Here is a 25,951-nt window from a genome sequence, read left to right as displayed (position 1 = left end):
TTGGTTGCGTCCATTATCCGTATTCATGTTTCTCTCTGTCTGATGTCAAGCTTTCATCTCTTATTCTTTCCCGTCCTGGTCATTCTCTCAAAAATGAAAGTCGGCACCAAAGTCCCAACCACAATTATCCCCCCTACGAACAAAAAGTTTGCCAGCGTGCTCGGAGGCACTTCACCCGCTGGCACTTGCCGATCCTCCATCCCTTTCCTTCGCTGCCACCTCTGACTATGCCTCTCGTGCGTCCGATAATGGCTCTCGCGATCAAAATGCGGCACATCATTCATTTCATCGTGTCCCCATGCCTTCTGCCCCGGCCCCATGCCGGGCTCCCCCGCTGTCGCCGTTTCGGCATAGGCATCGTGCGCTGCTTTTCGTTTCGCAGAGTGCTCACCCCAGCCTCCGGATCGGTAGAAGCTTGGTGGGGGCCCGCGAAATTGGGTGCGACGCCTGCTGAGGCCGCTTGCTGGGCGGCCTCCTGCGGGCCCGGAGGAGTGGTAGGAGCCGTGGGGACGGTGATGCGAGTGGGAGCCGTTAGAGTGGGAAGAGGGGGAAGAGGAGTGCAGGTCTAGGGTGCGGTCGTACTCTTGACGTTTAGCGGGGGTAGATAATGTTGCGTAAGCGTCGGAGATGGCGACGAAGCGTTCGCTTGCTCCCGGGTCGTCGGGGTTGCGGTCGGGGTGGTGGGTTTTGGAGAGGCTGTAGAAGGACCTGTTTTGTTATGTTAGAGGTAGTCTGCTTGAAGGTCTGTCTAATTGGCATTGGAAGTGCCGGCTGCTGCCACGAGGGAACAGTATACCACCAAAGGTATATAGAATGGTAGGGAGAGACATACTTCTTCACCTCGGCTGGTGTTGCATCTGGGGAAACCTGCAAGGTCTCATAGTGATTGTGTCTAGCAGCACTTGTATGGAACAGCCGTTGGAGACGCGGTGCGCGAGGGAAGAGAATGGAGCGGGATGGCATTCCTCATCACGAACAAGCTCAGGTACCTGCGTGAGATATCGTGGGAATTGCGAGGGAGAGGAGTGATGCCCATCCAGTGACAGCATGATGTCGGGCATCCCCGCTCTAAGCCCGTTACCGGTAAGGCTGCGACGACTTAGGTCGCTAGTGCGCCGCAACCGCAAATACGTTGTCGGCTAGCTGCGGAGTCTCTGTTTTCCATGCCCGGCTGGTTGTTCTCTCGAGAGATTTCTCGCTGGGCACACGAGCTTCTCTCCTGTTTCTTGAGGGACATTGACCATTTGCCATATTGAAATCGACACAAATAAGTACGCAAGACCTACTTGTAACAGTGGGCACAACTGGGCTTGGCCCTGCAAGACACCATGACGTCCGCCACCACTGGTTCTCTTTCGAATTTGAAAGGTAAAAAATTCCCGACCTGTCCAACTCAAACCACACTGACAAACTCCTAGCTAAAGATCCGGAAGCCATCAAAGCCTCTGCCGCCGCAGCACAAGCCGAAAGTGAAGGCCCGGTCCCGGACGCGGAGGACTCTGACGACGACGAGGACGAGAAGGCAGAAGAAGTCGGGAAAGAAGGGGGAGCCAAGAAAAAGCGCAAGAGAAAGAGGAAGCCAAAGAAGGCCAATGGTTCGAAAGTCGTTCCTACGAAGCAGTCGGAGCCTCCCCGGGTATTACTATCGAGTTTGTTTCCCAGTGGGGAGTATCCCGTTGGAGAAGAGGTGGAGTACAGAGACGAGAACTTGTACCGGACCACGGACGAGGAGAAGAGGCATCTTGATCGCATGAACAACGATGTCTTGCAGGACTTCAGACAAGGTGCCGAGATCCATCGACAGGTTCGGCAGTATGCGGCGAAGAATATCAAGCCCGGACAGTCCTTGACTGAAATTGCTGAGGGGATTGAGGACAGTGTGAGAGCTTTGGCTGGACACCAAGGCTTGGAGGAGGGCGACCACCTGAAGGGTGGTATCGCGTTCCCAACAGGTGTCAACCTGGACCACATTACAGCGCATTACAGCCCCAACGCTGGTAACAAGACTATCCTCAGCAAGGACAATGTCATGAAGGTCGATTTTGGTGTGCACATTAACGGTAGAATTGTGGATAGTGCCTTTACTATGTCATTCGACCCGATGTACGATGGTCTTCTCGAAGCCGTCAAGCAAGCCACCAACACAGGAATCAGAGAGGCGGGCATTGATGCTCGATTGGGAGAGATTGGAACTGCTATTCAGGAGACTATGGAGAGTTATGAGGTTGAGATTAACGGTGACACATTTCCTGTCAAGTGCATTCGCAACTTGAACGGGCACGATATCCGTCAATGGCAGATTCACGGTGGAAAGAGCGTGCCGATTGTGAAGAGCAACGACCAGACAAAGATGGAGGAGGGTGAGGTGTTTGCCATTGAGACCTTTGGTAGCACCGGCAACGGATATGTGAGAGACGATGTGAGCGTTCCTCCAATGCCACTCGAAGTCGCTGCTAATATATGTAGCTCGAATGCTCGCATTATGCAAAAAAAACGGATGGCCCCAAGAATGTGCCGTTGCGGGTCGAATCAGCGAAGAAGCTTTTGAATGTCATCAACAAGAACTTTGGCACTTTACCATTCTGTAGGAGATATCTGGATCGTTTGGGCCAGGACAAGTACTTGCTTGGAGTGAGTGGTTCGATTGCTTGTTTCCTACGGAGTCATATCTGACAAAATAAAGTTGAATAATCTAGTTTCTGCCGGCATCGTAGAGGCCTATCCTCCGTTGGTCGATAAGAAGGGGTCATACACTGCCCAATTCGAACACGTAAGAGACACTGCCTCTTTCCCTCGTCACACGTTGCTAATAGATCAGACCATCGTACTCCGACCAAACGTCAAGGAGGTCCTCAGTCGTGGAGACGACTATTAAAATTCATGGATAGGTTTCGAAAAGTTCTTGGTGGTCTGATGACTCAATTGCATTGGAGTTCTTGACAGGTTACACAGGATGCGTGCACCAGATGGCTTCTCGAGGCCATACTGAATAAATGCCATGTTTTCAAGTCAAGCTCAGGCCGCACGGAGTGACAGTTCCTTGACTATGCAATGAATACCATGAGCCATCCCAGTCCTGTTTCGTTATTTTTATGTGGCACGTACTCTAGTGACTGCACTTCCACCATGGGAGTTGAAGGTGGAGATGGAGAATGCCTTCTCATGCCGCTTGGGCCAATGCCGAAAATGCCACTGGATCCTCTCGCCTAGTTTGTTTTTGGCGAAGAGAATTGGGTGATGGCATCCGATATGAATCTTGACGTTCTACCTAGACGCTCCCAATTTCTTGGTGATGCGTTGGATGCGCCTCTGATAATAAGCCATCGCTCCTACCCTCTTTATTTATGGCATCGTCTTATTTCACAGACTAAAAGAAGTTTCAATTGGCAGATATTTCGCAATTGTGTCTATTCTGGCTCTCAGCACAGTCAACCGAGGTGTCGAATTTAGAAAAACACTTCGTTCGGCCTGCTCTCGACGAGTAGGCGCCAGTAGTAGACTAAAGCCCACGACAACCGATCCAAAGCTAGCTTATTGGATACAGCGCAAGTGGGGCTAGCTAATTAGCTCGAGTGATTTTTGTTTTCAGGTTGAATTTTGGAATGTGCTGATGATTTTGTTAGGGAGTGGAAGATGAGCAAGCTCCCCGGTTGGGTTCGAAGAAAGAGGGTTGCGTCTCGAAATGCGTTTTTCTCAGTACTCTACTCTGTCCATGGTTCACGGCACCTTGCCTTTGCCATTGGTGCGTGGACGGAGTTGGTATGGTGCCCAGCGGCCTGGGTGGAGTGGGCGAGGACGCTACTCTCTGGGATCTAGGGTTCTTCTGCCCTTTTCTTGGACTCGATGTTCGTCTGATCGAAGGCTAGGTTTAACGATCCTGGGAGGGTTGCGAGATATATGGGATATACCTAACACATGAACGTCATGAGGTTTCGTTTGAGCTGATTCGTTCTATGCCCAAACAAGCTGTACATGCTCTGAGGACCTGTGGCCGAAGTCCCGGGCGAGCGGGCTTCACGCCGGCAGTGCGTGCCACGAAGTCCCGGTCCTTTTTTTGCTGGCCATGTATCGAAGAGTCATAAACTCAGAGATCTTTCTGATGTCGACTTTTTGCAATCAGTAAGAAGAATTGTTAATCTATGATGTGCATCGAACCAGGCATTTGAAAATTCGAGGTTTCGCTGATCCCAATACTAGATTCATAGAGCTAGCATTGTATTTATCTGGAGCACAATCTTCCTCTGTGGAATTTTACTGCTGTCATGATTCCATCGTGAGCTGTATTATAACGTGTATTCTCAGGACTTGGTCATGCTCCCTATTGCTCAGCATCAGCATTTCATTCTTGGCGAAAAAGAGAAATGGTGTTTACACCACCAACGTCATGTTCGATCATTTGAAGAAAGATAGAGCGGCACCGGAATTCTTTAAGCCGAACTCGAAGCAGCGGCTTTTATTGGCAGCTCAAGTTTCCTTTTGAACGGCTGCATGATTTCCCTATTGTCATTCATTAATACTAGACTAAGGAAGACAAAGGGCTGCTGTCCTGTGATGTATGGCCCAACACTGGCTATCCGTTAAGACGTGAAAGAGAGAGATTCATGAGTACATTATTCAAATCTTTCCCGCTGATTGATGAGCCGTGGCCTTAGTGATGCTAGAAATGCTACAGAATGGCTCTAACATGTTCGAAAGGCATACTGCTTTCGATGCAGCCCTGCTTCAGCACAGGCAAGGCTGTATTATCTGCAGAGGCCTGGTAATTTCCACAAGGGCACTGAGAACTCTGATATCCTGAAAGTCCAAGAAGATCCCATGCCTTGGGAGTGATGCTCAGAAAGGAAGGGGCGATACTAGGAAGTGAGTCAGCCATGGCTAGAACAGAAAGACGAGTTAAGAAAAGCCTGCAGCAAATATGACATGGAAACATATATTGCCATTGATAAGCGTCGAGACTGATACTAGTATATCTCGTCAATACGCCCTCAAAAGTGTAACCTTACTTCAATGCGAGCGAGTCTGCTGGTGCCTACCGCAGAAAAGGGTAAGAGGTTCCCCCCACGTGCTAACGCGAGAATTCGGTGCACGTCCCTTGTCGGCAACTCAACTCTATGTTGATGCTCTTTCATCGTCGGCGCACCCTCAAGTAAAAATCAGCGCCACTCTGGATATCTTCATCAAACAAACCATTCGGAGATCATTGCTTACCATGGTGAGCTCTCCGAAATCCAAAAGGAAGCTCGGTCGTGATGCTTCTATCAGCCCTCCACCATTGCGAAGGAAGCTCCAGTCCAATACAACACGTGCGTACCTACTGCTTCCACCGACTTTGGAACCATCTCAACTGATATCTAATAAAGAAACCGCTGTTGCGTCCTTCTTCACCCCTGCTTCCCAGAAACCTCCCGAGAAAATCGTGTGGCAAGAGCGCGCGCCGAATGATGACACACCAAGCACGCTCGTCGTCGGTAAATACCAGGCTCCGGATAGCTCCTCGTCATGCTCGAAGTCTATCGCTGGCAACAGCAAGAGGTACAAAATTGCAGCTTTTGACTTTGTAGGTACAGGATATGCTCTTATTCCCGTACCCCACTGACCTCGCTGAACCCTTCTGACCCGTCAACGAGGACTCGACTCTCATCTCAACTGCATCGGGCAAAAAACACGCCACAGATGCGAAAGACTGGAAATGGTGGCACGCGTCTGTTCCGGAAAAGCTACGGAAATTATACACGGACGAGGGGTAAGCTCAACACTCTAGTCTGGCCCTTCAAAGCATCATGTCACTTATGATCACACAGTTTTCGGGTCGTAATCGTTAGTAACCAAGGAGGAATTTCCCTGAAAGCCGATGCCAAAGCTCCGAAGGCTCATCTTTCCAGGTTGGTGTCGTTCAAATCCAAGGTTTCGGTTGTGTTAGGTCAGCTGGACATTCCCCTGAGTATCTATGCTGCTACTGGAAAAGACATCTATCGGAAGCCAAGACCGGGTATGTGGACGGAGATACTCCAAGACTACGACATCAGCCCAGATTTTGTTGATCATGACAACTCGATTTTCGTCGGCGATGCTGGCGGTCGTGATGCATCCAACGGTCAGCCAAAAGACTTCTCGTGCTCCGACCGGTACCTCTCACGTTTCGCAATACGCCTGCTACACTAACATCAAGCAGGAACTTTGCTCGTAACATCGGGGTTAAGTTCTACACTCCGGAGGAATTCTTTCTCGGAGAAGCACCGCGCCCTTTTACTCGTCCATTCGATCCTGCCGACTAGTAGGTAGCGAGGCAGCTTATTATCTCCCACACGCGATTGTCTCAGAATACATGGGAATATCTGTCATTTTACTCCCGAAAATACTTAAGCAAGGCAAATACTGACCGTGTGTCTTACAGCGTCGACCTGTCTCCTGCTCAAGGTTTGTGCGGTGTCACCTGAGCAAGTGGCCAGTTCCGCTTACGGTCCTATAGTTTCCGAACCCTATGAAAAGAAGCACGACTGCGACATTGTCTTGTTCTGTGGCAGTCCAGGCGCTGGAAAGTCGACTTTCTTCTTTAGAAATCTTGAACATCTTGGCTACACCAGAATCAATCAAGACATTCTAAAAACGGTACGTTTCACCGTCATGTGGGAACCCCCGAAATCGGCTGATAATCGAGTAGCGAGAGAAGTGTCTCAAGGCAGCGGCAGTGTGTCTCGCAGAAGGGAAATCTGTAGCTATTGGTAAGTTGCCGCTGCGTGTAAGCCACCCTCTGACCCTCACGCAAATGCAGACAACACGAATGCATGTCCCGAAGTTCGGAAGAAATGGATCGAATTGGCTGCTAAGCATGCTGTACCAATTCGTTGCGTGTTGTTCACAGCAGCATCTCAGATTTGTGAACACAACGATGCCGTGCGAGCTCTGAACGATGTGGTATGCGCTCCCGGGCTCCCTGGCCCTCAACCGATATTTATTTTGGGCTCAACCACGGCTCCATGCCCCGATGCAGAAAGTCCGAGTTCGCATGTGGAGCTTCTGCTAATCACTGTACATACAGATGAACCCAGAAAAACGAACGATCCTCCCCAGCATGGCATTCAAGGGGTTCGGGTCCCGGTACCGACGTCCACAGGTCGACGAGGGATTCGAGGATATCACGGAGGTGCCATTCACGGTATGATGCAGTCATCACTTAGTCAGAACAGACACATATTGATTCATGCAGTTCATCGGGAATGAGGCCGAACGACAAATTTGGACTCGACATTGGATTTGATGATCGCTCATGGAAATCATGTTGTGCAGTGGGGCCTCCATGTGCTGCGAAGCGATTTTTTTTTTTTTTTTTTTTTTTTTTTTTTTTTTTTCTTTTCTTCATAGACTGGTCTCTCTCTAGGCGAATCATACTTGGGTATCCCACAAATATTGGTGTCACACCCGCCCCATGTGCAGCAAGAGAACATGACAAGTGACAGACGGACCGTTCCCTAGTGCATGAGTGCATGCCGTGGCTTTCCAGTGTTTTTGATTTTCGAGACGGTGGCCTGTGGCTGATGGGCAGTTTTCAGAGCGCATTCTGCAGCAGCGTTTTTCTGCACGTTCCTTCGTTCGTTCGCTCGTTCGTTCGCTCGATTAGATCGATCGGATCGCAAATCAGCTTTACCTCAGTACGGTACTTACTTACCTATGTATGTATGTATATATGTATGTCTGTATCAAGAGGTGCACCCACCGCCCAAGGGGAAAAAAAACAAACAAACAGTTTAACCGGCGCAGATCGCTCGCGAGTCCGGAAAAAGCAAAACCCTTTTTTCCTATTGGGTGGGCCCGCCGGGATCCTCTTCTCGGATAGACGTCACGTCCACGTCACGTCACGTCACGTCACGTCAGGTCACGTCAGGTCAGGGACCTGTTCTCCCCGAATAGCAGGATTTTGAGTGATTTGATGTGATGTGATGTGATGTGATTTGAACAGCAGGATTTTGAGTGATTTGATTTGCTTTGATTAGATTTGATTTGATTAGCTTTCGAGTCCGTTCTTCCACCCACCTCCACCTCCAGCGCTGAGCTTGTTCCTATGGTAGGTACGGGAGGGAGGGAGGTGGGTAGGTGACTTAGGTCGCCGAGATGGAGTACTGGTTTCGGTGCTGGTACTGGTACTGGTACTGGTATACCAAGCACGTCAATATCAACATTATATCAACATCACATCGATATCATATCAACATCACAGCCCCCTCTTTCGTAGCGTAGCGTAGCGTATCCTATCTCGCGCCGTCGTGGATGGTGGGGCCGCTACTACTGTACTGTAAGTACTGTAAGTACTGTATCGTATTGGATGAAGGGGAGAGGAGAGAGGAGAGAGAGAAAGCACAGCGGGCCGCCGGTGGGCGACGCATAAATGTCCGAAATGATAAATTAAAATAAATTAAAATATTAAAATATTAAAATGTTAAAATGTTAAAATATTAAAATATTAAAATATTAAAATATTAAAATATTAAAATATTAAAATATTAAAATATTAAAATATTAAAATATTAAAATATTCAAAATGTTAAAATATTCAACATATTCAACATATTCAAAATATTCAAAATATTATTAAAATACATAAAGATCTCCTATTTTTTTTTTTTTTCCCGGCTTGCTTGCTTACCTGCTTGCTTGCTTACTTGCTTACCTGCTTACCTGCTTGCTTGCGAATCAGGGGAATCTTGCCCTGCCCCTCCCTGGTGACAAAAAAAAAAGTTGAAAAAAAAAAATTCCGAAGCCAGTTGCGAGCGACGTACGGTACCTAATCTTTGATTTGATTTGATTTGATTTGATTTGATTTGCAGCCCCCTCCCCCCTTTTTTTTGTCTTCTTCTTCTTCTTCTTTCTTCTTCTTTTTTTTGCGGGGAAGGGAAGGGAAAGGATGGGATGGGGGGGGGGGGTGAAATGTGGATGGTCATGGATGGATGGTTATGGATGGGTACCGGTACCCTTTCGATGGATGATGGCTCGAGTTCCCCGGGCCGCGGGCATGGATGGGATGGGCTGGGATGGGTTGGATGGGACTTTTGGAGATTGGGAAAGGTGGAGATGGTCTGGACCTCTGCCGCTGCTGGAGGGTTGTGGGCGGGATTTCGCAGCGCTGCATGTGATGGATGGAGGGGGGAGGGAGGACGGAGGACGGGAGGACGGAGGACGGGATGGGGGCTGGGATGGGGGCTGTGTTTAAGATGACTGTGGAGGAGGTGCGGAGGAGGTATGGAGGAGGTATGGAGTATGAGTAAGTGAGTGAGTGAGTGAGTGAGTGAGTGAGTAAGTGAGTAAGTGAGTAAGTGAGTAGGTGAGCTACTTCGGGCCTTGATGCATGGGCGTGGATGATGGATGAGGGTCGCTTCATAGATGGATAGATGGTAGGTAGGTAGGTAGGTCCTTGGAGGTATGATATGATTAAGCGAAAGAGAGAATTCCCCTTTTTCCTTCTTTTCTTTTCTTTTTCTTTTTCTTTTCTTTTTTTCCGGGAAGAAGGGAATCAAAAGTGATCTATCTATCTGCTTTGGCTACACGCGTGAAAGCAATGGACGCTATATATATATATATGTGTGTGTGTGTGTGTGTGTATGTATCTGCATCTCCAAGTGAGTGACTACGGTATTATCCATCCCTTGTATCGAAGCAGGAGAAGCAGCAGAAGCAGCAACAGAAGAAGAAAAGCTTGGCTTCTCCCCTCCCTCCTCCCTACTAGAGGTACCGGTCGGCAGGCAGGCAGGCTATCATCGGACGGAGACTCGGTAGGGAGGGAGGTACCGTACCTCCCTATCCTCTCCTCTCCTCTCGTGCAACTACTCGGTATTCGGAGAGGCAACTTCGGACGACATATGGACTAACTACCGGTAACTATCGACTCTACCTTTTCTACCTTATTCCAAGGTGATGGTGATGCTGATGCTGATCAGCGATCGATCGATCGATCGATCGGCTTTTGGATCCGAACGCTACGGGAAGAGTAGGTAGCAGATCTCGACGTAATGGCGAGAGGGGGCGGGAGAGGCTGGATGTTGTATGACCTGTTGCTACTTTGTGTATTCGTCGATGGCTATCTTGTGTGTTTTGTCTTTCCTTTATTTACGGAGGAGCACATAGAGGGGGACAACACACAGAGAGAGAGCATCGATAGCTGTTGATCCTACCGGCCGCAGCGGAATCCTTTTTCCCACGATACCCATAGCAAGTTTGCCTCGGGCGTGGCCTAGATTCATCGTTGACGCCATACATTTCTTCTGTCCTCCGGCGAGAGAGGGGCTTGGCGGTACTCTATTACGCTATGCTATGCTATACTATGCTATACTATTCTAGCATATCAGTTGGTTCGTTGGCTGGACAAATATCCTCTCTCCGTCGGAGATGCGAGGAAGGAGGGGGGGGGGGGTGATTACCTATTCGTCTGCATATTTCGTGTTGGTCGTCGTTGCTGTGTTCTTGCTGTTACGGAGGGGCCCCCTTTCACAGGGTTTCACAGGGCAACAAGAGGCCAGCACCACCGACAGAGTTCTTCTCCGCCTCGTGCCGACCAGGGGGCCAGGGGGCCATGGGGGGGGGGGAGGGGGGGCCACAACAAGAGCCGCTCCGGGAACTTCTGTCCCTGAGGGGTTGGTTGCACTTACTACGTACTACGACTACGTACTACTACTACCGTACATTTACACTTCCACTTCCATTTCCACTTCCACTTACTCTTGCCGTACGGAGTTCTGGGAATGCGCCCTTCAGGGATAAAGTCTAAAAAGTCCACTATGCATCCCTGCCCCCCTCCCTCTTTCCCCATACCGACCCTTTTTACTGTGCCGATACTGGTGATCTGGAAGATGGGCATTCACTGGAATTCCGAGATGTGCTGAGTCAGGGACTGCATTTACGTGCCCCTTCGAAACATCGAACCCGCGAAACAAGAGCGGCGGGCCAAAAGGTAGTGGTGGGTTTCGGCGATCGGTTCCCATGCTAGGCTAGCCAGCAGAAGGGAAGGGAGGTGGATGAAACAAACCACAGATCTGAGCGACCTCTTCGACCGACCCTCCTGTACCGGTACTTGTCTCTCGACCCGAATCCAGCAATGAAAAAAAATAGTGTGACGGAGCGTGTAACGACGCAGAGTAATCCGACAAGATGGAATATTAAGGGTTGATACAGGACGTTCGACAAAGTGCAGACCAGCCGCCGTCCGGGTGTTCTGATTGGTGACCCGTGACGATCCCCGTGACTTGGCTGTTTGGTTGTTGACCGTGTTTCCTGCCGTAGGGCAAGTACGAGGAGTAAGGCCGTCTTGTCTCTCCTTGTCTTCCTTCTCCACATGGCTGGATTCCCCCTTCAGCCCGAGGCTCGCGGCCATGCTCATGATCAACTATGAACGATTACGGTACGGTATCGACGTTCTCTGTCCGTCTCTCTCTCTCTCTCTCACACAAACTCTCTCTCCTGCTCGGTTTCCCGGGGAAAAACAAGAGGACACACAGCCTGAGAGCCAAGACGCATACGCAAGTGACCCGGCGGGGGGAAAAGGCATGGACATGGGCATGGTTTGGGACCACCGGCCCGTGGGAGTGGGAGTGGGAGGGGGAGGGGGAGTGGGAGGGGGAAGAGGTGGACGTGGACGTGGACGTGGACGTGGACGTGGTTACAGTCCGTGTATAGTGGAAGTGGTATAGTAGTATAGTTGTGTCGTAGTAAAGTAGAATCGTAGTCAAGTAGGATGGTAGTATAGTAGTATCGTAAGGTAGTAGTAGTAGTATAGTCGTAGAGTAGTATAGCAGTATAGCAGTTAGTAGGATAGTCGTACAGTCGTACAGTCGTACAGTCGTACAGTCGTCTAGTAGTATACTCGTAAACATTACCACAGATAGTAGAAGAGTAATATATTACTTTATATTGGCACATTAGCATATTAGCATATTAGTCAGTAGTGTACGGAGTAAAAGGGGGGTCGGAGTAGTACTACCCCACCTAGAGTTACTCCGACTACAGCGACTATGTGTGTACTTACCCGAATAGGCTTAGTCCCACCTCATCGTTCTAGGCCAGGCTGGGCTGGGCTGGGCCGGGCGCTAGGGGAAGCTGTCACCCATGCAGATAGCGCGGACAAGTGGATGGATCAAAATCTGGTGTCTTTCCCTCTTCTTCCCTCCAATCCTCTAATCCTCCTCTAATCCTCTAATTCTCCAATACTCCAACTATCCAATTATCCAATTCTTCATCTGCATCTCCATCTGCATCCGCATCCGCATCTGCACCTGCATCGGCATCGGCATCGGTATCTGCACCTGCATCTCAACCAAATACGACCAACGACGTACGACGACCACCCTATCCATCCAATCTTTCGGCTCCAAACAGAAACCCTGTTGCGCGCGTGGTGGTTAGGCGAAGTGCAGATTCTGGCCCGTCGGAAGAGAAAAAAAAAGTCCTCGCTGCCACCTCTTCCTCTACCTCCACATCGACATCGACATCGACCCCTCCGAAACTCTGCGAATCTTTTCCAGTCGCTGGTGACCACGTATATCTGTGCACAAAAACGACAACAACCGCAACCGCCACGCACAGGTCCCAGCCAGCCGGCAACTCGTCTGAACAACACAAGAACACACAAGAGATTCAACATGTCGCCAGTCGCGTCCTCATAAGCATGCGATGAGTCTCGACTTCACACACTCCACGCCGATCCTGAATCACCCAAACGCCTACACTGAAAACCCAAGAATGTCACTCAAGCTCAAGCCGCTACTGCTCCCGCAGCTGGTGGAGGAACGGAGGAGGAAGGAGAGCTTGTCGGATCCGGACATAGACCTCTCCTCGGCTTCTTTTTACACGCAGAATTCCTCATCCGTGTCCGAGACTCCGTCTCCCGTCACGCCAACTTTTTCGACTCGCAGCCACTGGCGATACCCCAGTACCGCGTCCATATCATCCGCTGAGTCTTCGCCAACCTCTCCAACGTTCGTCGGAAATGGAACCCCAAGCAAACGATCGCTACCCGACGTCCAAGAGGAACCTCAGGAGAGAGAGGGGGACTCGGACATCTTTGGACGTTTCAACGCGCAATGGTTATGTAAGTGCCAACGGACTGTGGGTTTGTTTACCAACCGGGTTTCGGAAAGCTAAACAAGAGAGAAGAGGGGGGGGGAGAAGAGAAAATGGGCTAACGGCTTTCACTTGTAGGCGATGACCAGCAATGCTTGCACCGTGATCCAAGCATGGTGCAAAGCTCCGTACCGCCGCCAGCCAGATCCGAGCTCGACTATGACCTGGCCGATGACTTCTATCACGACGCAGAATTCTCAACAATCCCACGAAATAAGAGCCAGCGAGCAGAAGAATCGCCCTTCACTGGCCTCGCGACGCGATTCGGCACGAGGTTCCCTTCACTCTCGCGTAAATGGAAATCGCGAAAGGGGTCGACGGGTGCGACATCGACCACCTCCGAAACGCAGATGGAGAATGCGACCTCGCGCGGTGCTTCGAGCCGCTCATCATCTGTCTCCAACTTGCCGCGACAGGCGGTTGAAAAGCCGTGCGAGCCGCAATTGCCCCCGACTCCTACCAGGAGCGATTTCAACGACCGGGACGAGATGGCAACTGCTGCTCCAATCGACATTGTGAGAGCCAATATGCGCAGTAAAGATCACGAGGAAGATCTCGCATCTACGCCCCTTCTGCCTCCCTTAACGATGGACGCGTCCGCCAACGTCAAACAAGTATCCGTCCAATCGCCATTGCAATCGCCATCTGTAGCAGAAGCCAGTGATCCATTCGCGTGCGTCTCGCCGATCGACTCCATCCTAGCACCCTGCTTTCCCTCACCATCGCTCAGCACCAAGCCATCTATCTCATCCTTCCACCGTGGGGCCACCACGCGTCCCGGCCACTTCGTCCCCTTATCCGAGATCCCCCCCATCATCATCGCGGACCCGAACGACGAGTGGGCCAACAAGCTCGGCCACGCCAACTTCACCATCTACCCCGAGCCATACGTCCCCGAAAGCTTCGACCTCGAGGCCTGCCGCCAGCTGCGCAAAAACTGGGACCTAGCCCGCTGTAACTACACTAAGCACCTCGTGCGCACCGGCGAGCATTACGGCGTGACTTCCAAGACCTATCGGTTGACAGAATCCAAGTGGGAGGCCATAGAGGCGGCCTGGCGCCGGAGCAATGAAACCACCATCGCCAATACCATCAAGAACGGCAGTGAAGCTTTTGTCTCGCTCAAGCACGCGACCCTCAACGACGGTCGCAGCCCCAACATCATGACCCAGATCCCCTCTCTCAACGACCCGCGCTCCGAGGGCAAATTCCCGCAGCTTGGGGACGAGGACATTGTCGGTCCGATGGTCCAGGCCACGGCGCAGCTGCGGCGCACTCCCAGCAAGAAGGAGAAGCTGTTGCGATTCCTCGTTGAGAAGTTCCCTGTCGGATTAGGGCGCGCGTAGAACTCGCCTCACGGCCCCCCATGTGTCTCCAGAGACCGTGTTTTGTCTGAACATGCTCACGCGAACTCCCATTTTGATTTTGTTGTCTGTATCAACACCCCCCCCGCCTTACGAATATTACGAAATGTCTGCTCTTTGTTACGCTTGACAAATACCCACGCTCTTTGGCAAGCTCGGCCGATATCTTGTTTTCCTTTCTTCACTTCTTTCGTACGACGCTGTATCAGCTGCCTTATTGTCTATTTGCTAAGCTAAATGCCACTGGACCGCTATCCTCCTTCTTCTTTGTTTTGGTACAGGATTTTGTTTTTCTTGGTGTTCTGAAGGAAAGGGAGGGAAAAGGGCGGAGGGGAGCGGAAATCGGATCGAACACAAGGCAAAGGATATGGGGGCGCTGGCGCTACTACTGAGAGGTGCTCACTTTCGGGGACGTGTATATACCATCTATCGGGTGGGAGCAGGAGATGCGAGTTGCAACGTGGTGAGGCTGGCTGCAGCTAGATGAGGGGAGGCGCGCAGCGAGGGGTTAAGTATTGTGAATATGGCGGCTGGTACCTGAGCATCCCCTCGTGGGCTGCAAAGGGAAAGCGCAGTCTAAGAAGTGTGTAAGGGACCAGCGGTGTAGATAGAGGTGTGCGTGTGCGTGCCGGGGGGAGGCATGGCCCGAGTGACACGGTGGAAGAGGCTGCGACCCGTTAAGAGGGTAGTAGAAGAGGGGTAGTAGAGTAGCAAGAACAAATCAAAAACATGACCACAGTTTTCCTCTACTTTATTTTCCTCTTCTGTGGTCCTCCATAAAAAATTTCCTTATCTTTCTACATGAAGTGTAAATTCCCTGCTCTAGCTTCGCTAGTTAGTGACTAGCTTCGCTAGTTGGTTATAGCTTCGCTAGTTAGTTATAGCTTCGCTAGTTAGTTATAGCTAGCCACGCCCCCGTCTGTAAACACCGGAAACGGGAAATCGGATCTATTGAACTCTCTCTTTCTGAATCTACTACGTAGTAGTACTACGTACAGGTAAATAATATACGTGGTAACTTTTGAATTAGTCGTAGAAAGAGAAGGAGGGAGAGCTGTGCTCGATACTCACAATGCTCTCTTTTACCTCCTCTACCCTACATCTACCGGGTACTTCTTACCCTACGACCGATAGGTCCTTCCCCATCTTCCCATCTCCCCATCTCCCCAGCTCCCCCCTCGCCTTTTCCGCTTCCGCTTCCGCGACGCTCGCTCTCACCGCCTCACGTCTCTTTTCTCCCGGTACGGTACGGTACGGTACCTTATCCGTACGTACGTAGTACACGGGCGTGAAGGAAAAGAAAGAAAAAAAAAAACAACCCCGAAAAACCCCGAAAAACCCCGAAGAACGTAAAAGCGTAAAAAACGTAAAACGTAAAACCTAAAATATCATGACCCAAGCAAGAAATCAGACCCGGAAAAACTGAGCTAGACCCGGAAAACTGAACTAGACCCAGGCAAATCAGACCCGGCAAAAGTATAAACCCCCCAAGAGAAAACTATAACCCCTAAAAGCTAAAGCGTAACTTTATACAGCAGTAGTACGTAGTACTACTACTACGTCGTAAAAAAAAATAAAAAAAATTAAAAGTAAAAGTAAAAGTTGGGAAAATGTGCGCTTGGAAATACGTGGTAGTAGTAGTAGTACTAGTAGTAGTAGGGAGGAAAAAAAGAAAAGCTAATTGCTGATTCATGATTGGTAATTTGATGGGGTTTTAGGGGGGAGGGGGGGTTGGATTTAGGGAAAAGGACGAAAAAAAAAGGGAGGGGGGGGGAGAGGGGGAGAGAGGGGGAGAGAGGGGGAGAGAGGGGGGGATTTGAATGACTACCTAAGGTACGTACTACGTAGTAGTAGTACGGTAGTAGTACTTGACTGGTTAGGTTAGGTTAGGTTAGGTTAGGTTAGGTTATGCGCTTCTTTGGTTGGTTGGTGATGGAAAAAAATGAAAAAAAATGAAAAAAATTGAAAAAAAAAAAAAATGGATTTGGATTTGGAAGGATATGGAGATTTGAAATGGGGATTTGAAATGGGGATTTGACTGGTTGGTTGGTTTATGCGCTTGCGCTTGCGCTTTGGTTGGTGGTGGGGAGGGAGGGAAGGGGGGGGGGTGAGGGAGGGGGGAGAGGGGAGGGAAGAGGAGGGAAGAGATGAGGAGAGAAGAGAAGAGGAGAGAAGAGGAGGGAAGAGAGCAGAGAAGAGGGAGAAGAGAGAAGAGAGAAGAGAGAAGTGAGCAGAGAAGAGGAGGGAGGAGGGGAAAGAAGGGAGAGGAGAGAGAGGCATCAAGATATCCAAAATCAAAATCAAAATCAAAATCTAAAAAAAAAAAAAAAAAAAAAAAAAGAAACTACTACTACTACGTACTAAAGCAGAGGAAATCAGAGGAAGTGGATGAGCCTAATTGGCGATAATACATACCTAGGTACCCACTTGTACTTGTACTCACTACTATGTACCTACCTTACCTACCTTACCTACCTTACCTAGCTACCTTACCTACCTACCTACCTACCTAGCTAACCAACGAGATCCTTCCCCCGCCGTACTTACCAAGTAATGAACGGTGCGTAAAGTATCCTTCCCACCCTCTTCTTTTTCCGCTAAATAGGTAATTTTTTTTTTTCCGATTTTTTTTTTCTTTTTTTCTGGTTGTTGGAACCCCTACAGAAATACACATAGTAAGTAGTACACACACACACACACACGCACGCACACACGCACAGAGAGAGAGAGAGAGAAGAGAGAGAGTACACTTCTATCTATCTATCTATCTATCTATCTATCTATCTATCTATCTATCTATCTATCTATCTACCCTATCTATCTATCTGTACAGTACCTACACCCAGCCAGCTCGCAAGCAGCCCAGCCAGCCAGCGAACTCGCCTATAAAAGATCACCCACCTACCCACCACCCACCTACCACCCACCTACCCAACCCACCTATCTATCCATATCCCTACTCATACCTACCTGTATAGGTATAGTATATCTACACGTACGTAGTACGTAGTACTTGGACGTACCTACCTACCCATCTCTAATACAATCTATCAGTCGGTCGGTTCTCTGCTAGCAGACAAGACAGTCTACCTACGGTATTTCTCGTTCGCGCACCGCGCACCGCGTTGACAGAGCCGTCTACTTACTTGCTTACTTACTTACTTAACCTTTTCCTCTCTGCGTCTGTCACGTTTCGGGGAGAGGAAATCGGAGATGGGAGCGGTTGAGGTTCAGGATTGGAAGATGCGAGGGGGTATATACATATAATTATTGTAATTTTCGGAGAAAGGACTACGGTATCTATTCGATAAATCTCGATAAATCTCGAGAGGGGTGGCATGCAGCACCGGTGGCCCCCAACCATGTTCCCCTTGCCTTGCACACTTTGTATGTCTTCGTTGCACAGACATCTAATGCACTGTGTAATCTAGTAGTACCTACACAGATGATACAGTCCACATCGCTATCCATGCACACAGACCCGTGCGTACTAGACAATTTTCTACATTTACTACATTCCCAGAAAGAAATCCTCTTTCATCCTGGCTCTGCCCGGCTTCTCCATCACCTGCCTCAGCTTCCCCATGGCGAAATCCAGCTCGGCGTCGTCAGGATCCTTCCACCGCGACCTGATCTCCTCCCACGCCTGCATCGTCCTCTCCCTCCCCGAGCAATTCGAGAATGCTTGGAAGGCCCACGCAATGATCCACTGGGAAATTTCCACGTCCTCGTTCCCGTCGTCGAGGGCCTGGAGGAAGGACTTCCACACGCTTTCGAGGCGAGCTTCGGTCCATTTCGTGTACCGGATGCCCCCGTGCGTGGCGAAACCTTGGAGGAGACGGAGGAAGATGGTCTTGTGGACGCCGAGCCCGAAAACCTTCATGTCGTCGAGGAGTTTGCTGATTTTTTCAAGCTCGCCGCTCGTGTTTGCATAGTGCGTGATCAGGATCTCGAATGTGTGGAGGTCTGGCGCGACGATGGACTTGCTTTGGAACTTCTCCCGGAGTTCGAGATTCGTCTTGGAGATCTTGCCCATGTGCGTCAAGGCGAGGTTGACGACGCGCCGGCGGTGATAATCCCGCGGTGGCAGCTGGGGATGTTCGCGCTCGAAATGCCATGCCTTCATGCGCTCGTAGACTTTCTCGGCAGAGCTTGCTTCGCAAGAGCGGATGAGGGCTGATATCATGGCATTCAGGACCACCGTATCCACGATTTCACCCCCTTCCACGAGAGCTTTATACGAGTGCCGGACACCATCTCCGCTCTTTCTGAGCCCATAGTAGAATATCAGGCTCACGTGGTGGAAGCGATCGTATTCTAAGCCCCGGGTCTCCATCTCTTTGTATATCATCTCAGCGAGGACCAGCTTCCCAGCTTTGCAGGCAACGTCGAAAAGGACGTTGAACGTAGCTGCGGTGGCCTTGACATTTGCCACATGCTCCATTTCTCTCCACAGATGGAGGGCCGCTTCGACTTCGACTTCTGTTGACCTCTTGACATATCTGGCAGCGAAGGATATTGCACTTGTCCATTCGTAAGTGTTCAATGGAATACCTGAAACCTTCATGTCATCGACAACAGACATATATCTCAACATCGAGTTTTCATCTTTCTTCTCCACGATCGAGAGATGATGCATCATACTATGCCGTAACTTGGACGGGAGATATGGAGCGCGTGGTGCGGGGAGAGCCCTGTACAAGCGATAAAGCTCCTCTTGATTTACCGGCTTTTTGGCTTGCCAACAATCCCTCATGTAGATACGTATTTCTTCCAGCTTGATCTTCGTTTCTGGGTCTGAGGGCCATGTGTAGTCTGGGGGAGGCCATTCGTCCTCAGGCTTATCAGAAACTGTGAGGTGTGGTCCGTCGCTGGGTTGGTACAGCTGTGGCATATCAAGCAGCGGAAGCTGATCCGTGTATGATCTCCCAGTAGACTGATCTACTAATTCCAAAAGCTCTTCCTTCGTCCGGTTCGGCTCGAAGGGCTTCTCTTCCTCTGCTCTCTGCAGCTCATCTGTCTCCGCGGATTCGTAGTCGTACTCAGCCTCGAAATCCTGGGTGTGATTATGCCGCTGAAATGTAAATCTTTGGGACTGGCGTCTCCTCAAAGGTACATTGGGCCGTCGTGCGGTGAAGAAACTCGAGGGCTGAGATCTTTTTGTAGGTTTGTGACAGTTGCCAGCGTCTGCGAGGGATTTGATAAACCATGCTTCAAATCCCAACGAATTCGATACCATTGGTACGCGCGGCTTGGGGCGATTCTCTTTGCTATACGAATGTGTATTTCTGAAAAATTCAACTGGGTATAGAAATGGGAGAGCTTGTCGCGGAGCTAGCTTTGACAAAATCGGCCTGCTCGTCGAAGGGGAGGAGCTGCAGAAGAGGGACATGAGCCTCCGGACATATTGAATCGGTGGTCACCGTCTCTGCGCAGCCATGAGAGACCTGAGTCCAAGAAAGTATTGTCCACGGTAGGTAATGGGCGTTGAGTGGGGGGGAAATGTGTCTGTCGATAAATACCAGCAAGTCGCGTTCTGGGATATAATTTTGTTGCACGGGGAATGCCGAGTCTAAATTCTGTATTAATCACTCCCCGCTTCAATCACAACAAATCCAGCCTCGACAACCAAACCCTTCTGTGAGGATGCCAGTAAATATAGTTAATGCAGCTTGCTAATATACTTCGCAGTCACTAGAGGACAGCTCCAAAGATGAGGGGCCTCAACCTGAAGCCCTCACGTGTGTACCAAGCAGCATCTGCACTCCTCGAGACGGGCAGCATAACCCAACCACCACCATGGTTCAAGACCATTGGGTCGATACCTCCAGCGGAAATTCTGACTCGATCCCAGCCCACTCAGCACAGAGAAGTCAACCATAGATCCCGAGTCCGCAAGCCCAGCAAATTGTTCAAGCCACAAGCGATCGGGTACGAGGAAGACAAACTACGGATCCAGTTCTACAGTGATCATCCATGGGAGCTGGCACGGCCGCGGATAGTGCTAGAGAATGACGGAAAGGATGGGCACAGGTGCGATTGGAGCCGGATACAACAGACTGGGAGACAGCTGAGTGGAGAGAGGTAGGTTCCGCCCTAGCCTCAAAACATGGTGATCTAATATGTGTCAAGTGTTGTTCAACGACAGCTGTGGCTCATCAAAAACACGCAATACACCCCCAACCAAGCATACGATATTGCGCGCAAGGAATTCTATGAGTTACGCCACGAGGAGGAAACCGAGAGGAGGGTGCAACGAGAGGAGGCGACATGGACCGGAGCGTACTTTGGAAAGGGCGTGCTGGAGATTGGAATGGAGCTCGAAGATAAGGCTTATGAATCTTGGAAGGCTTGGGCAACGAAGGAGGTCGATTCGATCCATACTCAACGAGAAGCGGCTTACACTGGAGTTGGAACGGAGCCAGAAGACACCACAGAGGTCTCTTCGTTTGAGGAGGACGAGAACGACGTATTAGCAACTATATAATGACTGTCAGATAGGTTTGGAGTGGATGATTAGATTGTACAAAAGGTGGCTTTGGCCGTGTATATCAATGGTGTCCTGGGTGATCACCTTCCTCTGATACATACATGCCTGGTGATATCTGGACGTTGGCAGTGTCGGACCTGATCTTCTGTGACGACCTGCGTCGGGTTGAGAAGAGCTCGTTATTCTCTACAGAATGGCGATTTAGAGTATGAGAGAGCGCAATTTTCTGGATATTGGAGTCCCCAGAAAACTTCATTTTGACTGGCTTACAGGAAAGATAACCAGGTTATGTAATTCAAGTGCCTCTTCTGAGCCATCACATCTGTCGCGTATCCTTTTCTAAAAGGCACTCTGATTGTGCAGAACTTCGTAAAATACGGTAATCGACCCTAAATCAGGACCAGGAATGGAAAAGTGAAGGGCGGCACTTCTCAGGTCGGTGTTAAGATTCCAAAGAGCGGCATTTCTTCAAGGGGTCTCTCAATTCAACGTCCTTAATGTCATCATTCAACGAGAAATCCTACCCACTCGACCTTCTTCCTAGCTCCGTTCCCATTGATAGTCTTCGCCAGAGTCTCCCATTGCACCAAGAATCTATCACAAATTCCCATCTTCAGAAGAACCTTTCCACTCAAGCTCAAAGTCTTAACTCTCGCCCAGCTCTCTACGTAAATAATTTTCATCTTCGATGTCGGCGCCACGGCAAAGAATTTCAGAGACAATGCAGCAAGTATGACCATTACAGCCGTAGCGGGTCCATTCGTAATGATCACATCCGGATAATGGCCAGGTGCCACTTTTGAAGTTTGTGCCGTGGTGCGTAAAGCTTTCAAACATCCAACGAAGCACCACAGCGAAGAAAATGGAGCGGTCCAAAGCGGCTGATGAATCTTGCGCGCTCGAGGTACGATCTTGACATCCCAAGTTCCAGTCATACAATCTGTCTCTCCTGCTTGCGTTGGCTCTTGTCCTCTTCTTTGTTTGGACTGGATTAATCGCTCAATATCAAGAGCTTTTCTGGCAGAGAAGCTGTCACCAGATGATATGATGTAGGTTCGGTGGGTGTACCGGCGTGGATCTGTGTCGCGGAGGAGGGACATCATTTCTGCTGTGTGGCCGCCGGAGCCAAGGACCATGACCATGTGCGAGGGGGATGTTTTGCGGACATTGGGTCGCCGGCGCGAAGTTGAGGGGATAATGTAGAGAAGTCGGAGCTATTAGAATTAGTAAAGAAGGGTTGAAATTGCAAAGGGCAACTCACGAAGGCTGTTGAAAGTACTATTAAGAGGGCTGCGATAAGTACGCGCAAGGCTGAAAGCGCCATTTTGGATGACTAGTATCGGTAAGGGAAGTTGACTTGTCGTGGAATTGCATCGCTTATCACCCATCACCGAAGGAGCCACCTTTGAGAAATAACAGAAGTATTGCGCATTTTGTAGTGGTGCATTTGTTTGTTCAGAACAGCGCGGCACCCTTTGGAGAGTCTGCCTGATAAGATATTTCCGATAAGAACCTTACTATCGGGACTTGTATGTAAATGTTTTTTGATATCACAGCAAAGCTTCATGTCTGCTGATTGTTGGGTATTGAATTGTTCCCTTGATCATTGACCTGAATCGGGAACCCTTTGGTCGTATGGATCATTCTCGGTTGTTGTAGCGACAATAAAGTAAACCAAAAAATGGACCGAGAATATTCGACTGCTACAACTGTATTTCCGAGGTTCCTTGAAGTTGAGACATTGAGCTCCACTGAACATTGAGACAAGGCTACACAAGGCTGCCGAAAAATTGCCGAGAATACGAAAGTCGAATCCTCGAACAACAACAACAAGAACGGCAGGTTCTCTCACGAACACTCTTCCACTTACTTGCCCTCGTCACGAAATGTTCCTTAGCTGAACATGCCTCACGTCGCTTTATTCCCCCATACAAAAAATATCCACGACCTTCCACCTCCACGTCGCAATTCTTGAACACTGTCCAAACTCCCCAAACTCCCCATAAACACTCAGATTCGCTTCACTCCACTTCACTTCCACGACTTCGCAACTCTTGAATGCTCTCCAAACTCCTTATAACCATTTAGACTCACTTTACTTCACTTCATCTCGCCTTACCTCACCATGGCTCGCCTTGTCTGCTTCTACTGCAGTAATACCTCCAACATCTACTACGATGGCTCCATCCGCAAGTGGGACTGCGTCAGATGCGATGCGACAAACTTCCTCGACGAGAACGGAGAAATCACAGACCCCGTCGTCGCGACGGAGATCGCTCCAGCTAATCTCATATACTCGACGACTCGACCGCCCAACACAGGGTCCGAGTCCGAGTCCCAGTCTACCCTCTTCTGCGCAACATGTCTGAAGAACCAACACCTCTACACCGCGTCGATCGCACAGTACGACTTCGATACAAACACGAGTCGCCGCGGCTACATGCAAGAGGAGCGCGCCTACTTCAAATGGAAGAGGAGTCTCGAGAAACGATACCCGCAAGTATGCAAGGATTGCGAACCCCAAGTCCTGGAGCGCATGCGTAGAGCAGGCAAGACTGCGAAGACAGACCACCTTCGACGTCTTATGGAAAAGTCTCGAGCTAGAAGAGCGGCACCACCCGAGGGCATAACCAATACTCGAATCGTCATCTTCATCGGTCGACTGCTTTGGTACTTTGGTATCCTAGGACAGCTTATCTGGAACATCACAGCAATGGTCAGTGCTGCCCATTACGAAAAAATCACCGGCTTCCTCACTACTACACCAGGCTCTTTTCCAGTTTGGATTAAGGCTCTGCTTGGCTTCATCAACTCCGATACCTGGGCTTGGCGAAGTCTTCAATGCACATATGCGTCTATTTGGTGGTGCCCGAGGGCTAAGGAACTCGAGAGAGGTTTCACAAAGCATATTACTGGATTCCGCCAGTGGTACAAAATCCAGCTCTCATTAGTCATCAGTCGATCTATCTTCTACTACATCATGGGTTCCGGCGTGTTTGCTGATCCATTTTCCCGTGCCACACTTGGGGCCCATGCTGCCATGTTCGTCATGACCACGATGGTAAAGTCCACCCCACTTGTTTTAAATGGACCATTTGCTCACTCTCGTAGATCTTCGTGGTTGCACATCGCGCTATCAAAGTCGACATGAGTCCTCTTTGGGTCAGCATACCTGAAAATATTCCTTTTGTCGGTTCCGGATCCGGAAACAATAGTCCGATGTCTAACAGCCCCGATAACAATGGATCCAACAGTTCCAGAGTAGGAGGGACCATGGAGGATATCCTGGACGAGATCATGAAACCCAATAGAGGGCCTCTCAACACCTCTCAAATCAATGCCGGGATGACCGGATCCTCCCAAGGATTAGAATCTCAAGCCTATCAAAGAACCCCGTACCAACGTCCCAACACTACAAGGAATACAGGGCATAATCTTCCAGACATTGGAAGACAACCAAACCGTCCATCCTACACACCCCAACGTATTACTCAAAGATTCGACTCCCCGTTTACGCCCCCTGGACAAGTCATCGCCGGACTGACCAAACATAGGCCTCTCCTAAGTGATATGACAGACCAGGAAGGTTCCCACTGGCTGAGTACAAGCGAGCTACCTGCTCGTTTTCAAGATCAGTATGGCAAAGATCGACAAACAGATAGCTGCACAGAAGAGATGGAGTGGCAACCAACTTTACCACAGAAGTCCACGCACCGAGCTTTCGCCCCTTCACGTCCATTACAGCACGAATCATTACAAGATAATTCCCAGAGATTTGGTGCGACGCCTGCCGGTGACCAATCATCCCCATTCTGGTTCAAAGTTCCGGCCGCCCCTCTCACGCCGGCTCAGAGGCTTAGAAATCCACCCAACCAACCCAGAATGAGAGTCTCACCCGCTGAGGTCAAAGACAACTTCTTTGGAACTCGGCGAGAGCCCGTTGTAAAGTCTTCGGATTATTCTAGCGACTTTGCTCAGCAGCGATTGTTCTTTCAGGAGAAGCCCAGCGAGGGGGATGCTTTGGCAGGAATGTTGGATTCGTTCTCGCTTGGTGAAGAGAGGAGCAGTGTCACGAAAAGTGGGACCAAGCAGACCTCATATTTTGTGCTGAGCTTAGGCATAGCAGCTGGATGTCTGTTAGCTTGGTTTTGTTGCTAAAATATGGAGTACAGAATGTGATATATAAGGATAGGGAGTGAGGAGTACATAGCAAGCACTGGTAGGCGTTTCGGAAGCTGCGGCATAGAAAGGCTGCCTTGGGATAGTGTTCAGGGAGTACATAGGTAGGCTACGAATGATGAACTCGAAATTTCAGGGTCTTGTGCACAGCTGATGGCCAAAACTGGCTGTTAAATTGAGTTATCATTATACCCCGCTTCTAATGCCGAAACTGAAGACCTACCTAACTTCACCAACCAATGACAATGTTCCTGGTATTAATATGTTTTTCTAAGCTAACTCTGAAGTTATGCCGCTTGCAGATGCTTACAGATCCTCCTGGGCACATGGGATAGCCGATCGTCTTTCCACACAATTATGATTTTGGTGGAAGGAGGAAGCATCTATTCCTTCTGTGCTGGGTGTGTATGGAGCAAACAATATTAGTAGTGAACTTGGGAGAATGTTGAGAAAGAGACGTCTTCGGTATGATGGATGACCAGCTGTGCTAGCGCTATGAGGGGTATCGCGGTGAGTAAGTAAGATGAGTTTTCGATCGGTATATCTGGGAAGTTGCGAAGAACACTGCGTTGCTGATAGGTGATAGAGAGAGAGAGAGTAACAGACCATGCACCTCAGTACTGACGAAAGACATAGTGGGATGTCGGGGCTTCTGAGTGCTCGGAGTGATCACGATCAGACGATGAGTGGAATGAATCTGACTGGATATACGATCCAGTGGTGCTGGAGAGAGTCTGTAATAGCCTTGTTGTGGTTTTGGATCCGAAGTGCTATACCGCACACAGATAATATTGTTATTTCTTTCGATTCATTC

At 49.7% G+C, this 25,951-nt stretch overlaps 10 protein-coding genes across 11 annotated transcripts; 5 read left to right on the top strand and 5 right to left on the bottom strand.

Moving 5' to 3' along the window:
• Positions 1-53: 53 nt before the first annotated feature.
• On the bottom strand, positions 54-963 carry L3040_005568 (uncharacterized protein; the record flags this gene model as incomplete). The annotated part of the gene is made up of 2 exons (XM_007295842.1): positions 54-708; positions 833-963. 2 exons carry the CDS (start codon positions 961-963, stop codon positions 54-56), a joined length of 786 nt encoding a protein of 261 aa, XP_007295904.1.
• A 365-nt stretch (positions 964-1,328) lies between these two features.
• L3040_005567 (uncharacterized protein) lies at positions 1,329-2,875 on the top strand (the record flags this gene model as incomplete). The annotated part of the gene is made up of 5 exons (XM_007295843.1): positions 1,329-1,368; positions 1,419-2,419; positions 2,467-2,631; positions 2,684-2,770; positions 2,819-2,875. 5 exons carry the CDS (start codon positions 1,329-1,331, stop codon positions 2,873-2,875), a joined length of 1,350 nt encoding a protein of 449 aa, XP_007295905.1.
• A 1,867-nt stretch (positions 2,876-4,742) lies between these two features.
• L3040_005566 (uncharacterized protein) lies at positions 4,743-5,211 on the bottom strand (the record flags this gene model as incomplete). Of its 2 annotated transcripts, none has more annotated exons than XM_066154562.1 (3): positions 4,743-4,853; positions 5,004-5,141; positions 5,209-5,211. In XM_066154562.1, 3 exons carry the CDS (start codon positions 5,209-5,211, stop codon positions 4,743-4,745), a joined length of 252 nt encoding a protein of 83 aa, XP_066011415.1. The 2 variants fall into 2 exon arrangements, with proteins under 2 accessions (XP_066011415.1, XP_066011414.1); XM_066154561.1 differs by having other exon boundaries at positions 5,034-5,141.
• A 38-nt stretch (positions 5,212-5,249) lies between these two features.
• On the top strand, positions 5,250-7,258 carry L3040_005565 (uncharacterized protein; the record flags this gene model as incomplete). Its single annotated transcript, XM_066154560.1, has 12 exons — positions 5,250-5,303; positions 5,361-5,373; positions 5,427-5,557; positions 5,628-5,743; positions 5,802-6,125; positions 6,173-6,274; positions 6,395-6,417; positions 6,470-6,609; positions 6,662-6,722; positions 6,773-6,915; positions 7,040-7,156; positions 7,208-7,258. 12 exons carry the CDS (start codon positions 5,250-5,252, stop codon positions 7,256-7,258), a joined length of 1,275 nt encoding a protein of 424 aa, XP_066011413.1.
• Positions 7,259-12,654: 5,396 nt separating this feature from the next.
• Positions 12,655-14,450, top strand: L3040_005564 (uncharacterized protein; the record flags this gene model as incomplete). The annotated part of the gene is made up of 2 exons (XM_007295845.2): positions 12,655-13,072; positions 13,183-14,450. 2 exons carry the CDS (start codon positions 12,655-12,657, stop codon positions 14,448-14,450), a joined length of 1,686 nt encoding a protein of 561 aa, XP_007295907.2.
• A 3,529-nt stretch (positions 14,451-17,979) lies between these two features.
• L3040_005563 (uncharacterized protein) lies at positions 17,980-19,707 on the bottom strand (the record flags this gene model as incomplete). Its single annotated transcript, XM_007295846.1, has 1 exon — positions 17,980-19,707. The coding sequence occupies one exon, from the start codon at positions 19,705-19,707 to the stop codon at positions 17,980-17,982; it is 1,728 nt and encodes a 575-aa protein (XP_007295908.1).
• Positions 19,708-20,267: 560 nt separating this feature from the next.
• Positions 20,268-20,955, top strand: L3040_005562 (uncharacterized protein; the record flags this gene model as incomplete). Its single annotated transcript, XM_066154559.1, has 3 exons — positions 20,268-20,270; positions 20,323-20,552; positions 20,601-20,955. 3 exons carry the CDS (start codon positions 20,268-20,270, stop codon positions 20,953-20,955), a joined length of 588 nt encoding a protein of 195 aa, XP_066011412.1.
• A 506-nt stretch (positions 20,956-21,461) lies between these two features.
• On the bottom strand, positions 21,462-22,282 carry L3040_005561 (uncharacterized protein; the record flags this gene model as incomplete). The annotated part of the gene is made up of 2 exons (XM_007295848.1): positions 21,462-22,172; positions 22,220-22,282. 2 exons carry the CDS (start codon positions 22,280-22,282, stop codon positions 21,462-21,464), a joined length of 774 nt encoding a protein of 257 aa, XP_007295910.1.
• An 801-nt stretch (positions 22,283-23,083) lies between these two features.
• On the top strand, positions 23,084-24,844 carry L3040_005560 (uncharacterized protein; the record flags this gene model as incomplete). Its single annotated transcript, XM_066154558.1, has 3 exons — positions 23,084-24,019; positions 24,070-24,593; positions 24,661-24,844. The coding sequence occupies 3 exons, from the start codon at positions 23,084-23,086 to the stop codon at positions 24,842-24,844; spliced, it is 1,644 nt and encodes a 547-aa protein (XP_066011411.1).
• Positions 24,845-24,950: 106 nt separating this feature from the next.
• On the bottom strand, positions 24,951-25,465 carry L3040_005559 (uncharacterized protein; the record flags this gene model as incomplete). Its single annotated transcript, XM_066154557.1, has 5 exons — positions 24,951-25,084; positions 25,165-25,193; positions 25,286-25,304; positions 25,361-25,388; positions 25,448-25,465. The coding sequence occupies 5 exons, from the start codon at positions 25,463-25,465 to the stop codon at positions 24,951-24,953; spliced, it is 228 nt and encodes a 75-aa protein (XP_066011410.1).
• Between the last annotated feature and the right edge of the window lie 486 nt (positions 25,466-25,951).

The sequence above is a fragment of the Drepanopeziza brunnea genome, assembly GCF_022702325.1.
Source record: "Drepanopeziza brunnea f. sp. 'multigermtubi' strain 214-2 chromosome Unknown ctg9, whole genome shotgun sequence".
NCBI classification, from domain to species: Eukaryota; Fungi; Ascomycota; class Leotiomycetes; order Helotiales; family Drepanopezizaceae; genus Drepanopeziza; species Drepanopeziza brunnea.
Note: the sequence above shows the minus strand (reverse complement) of the source record. Positions and strands in the feature narration are given on the sequence as shown.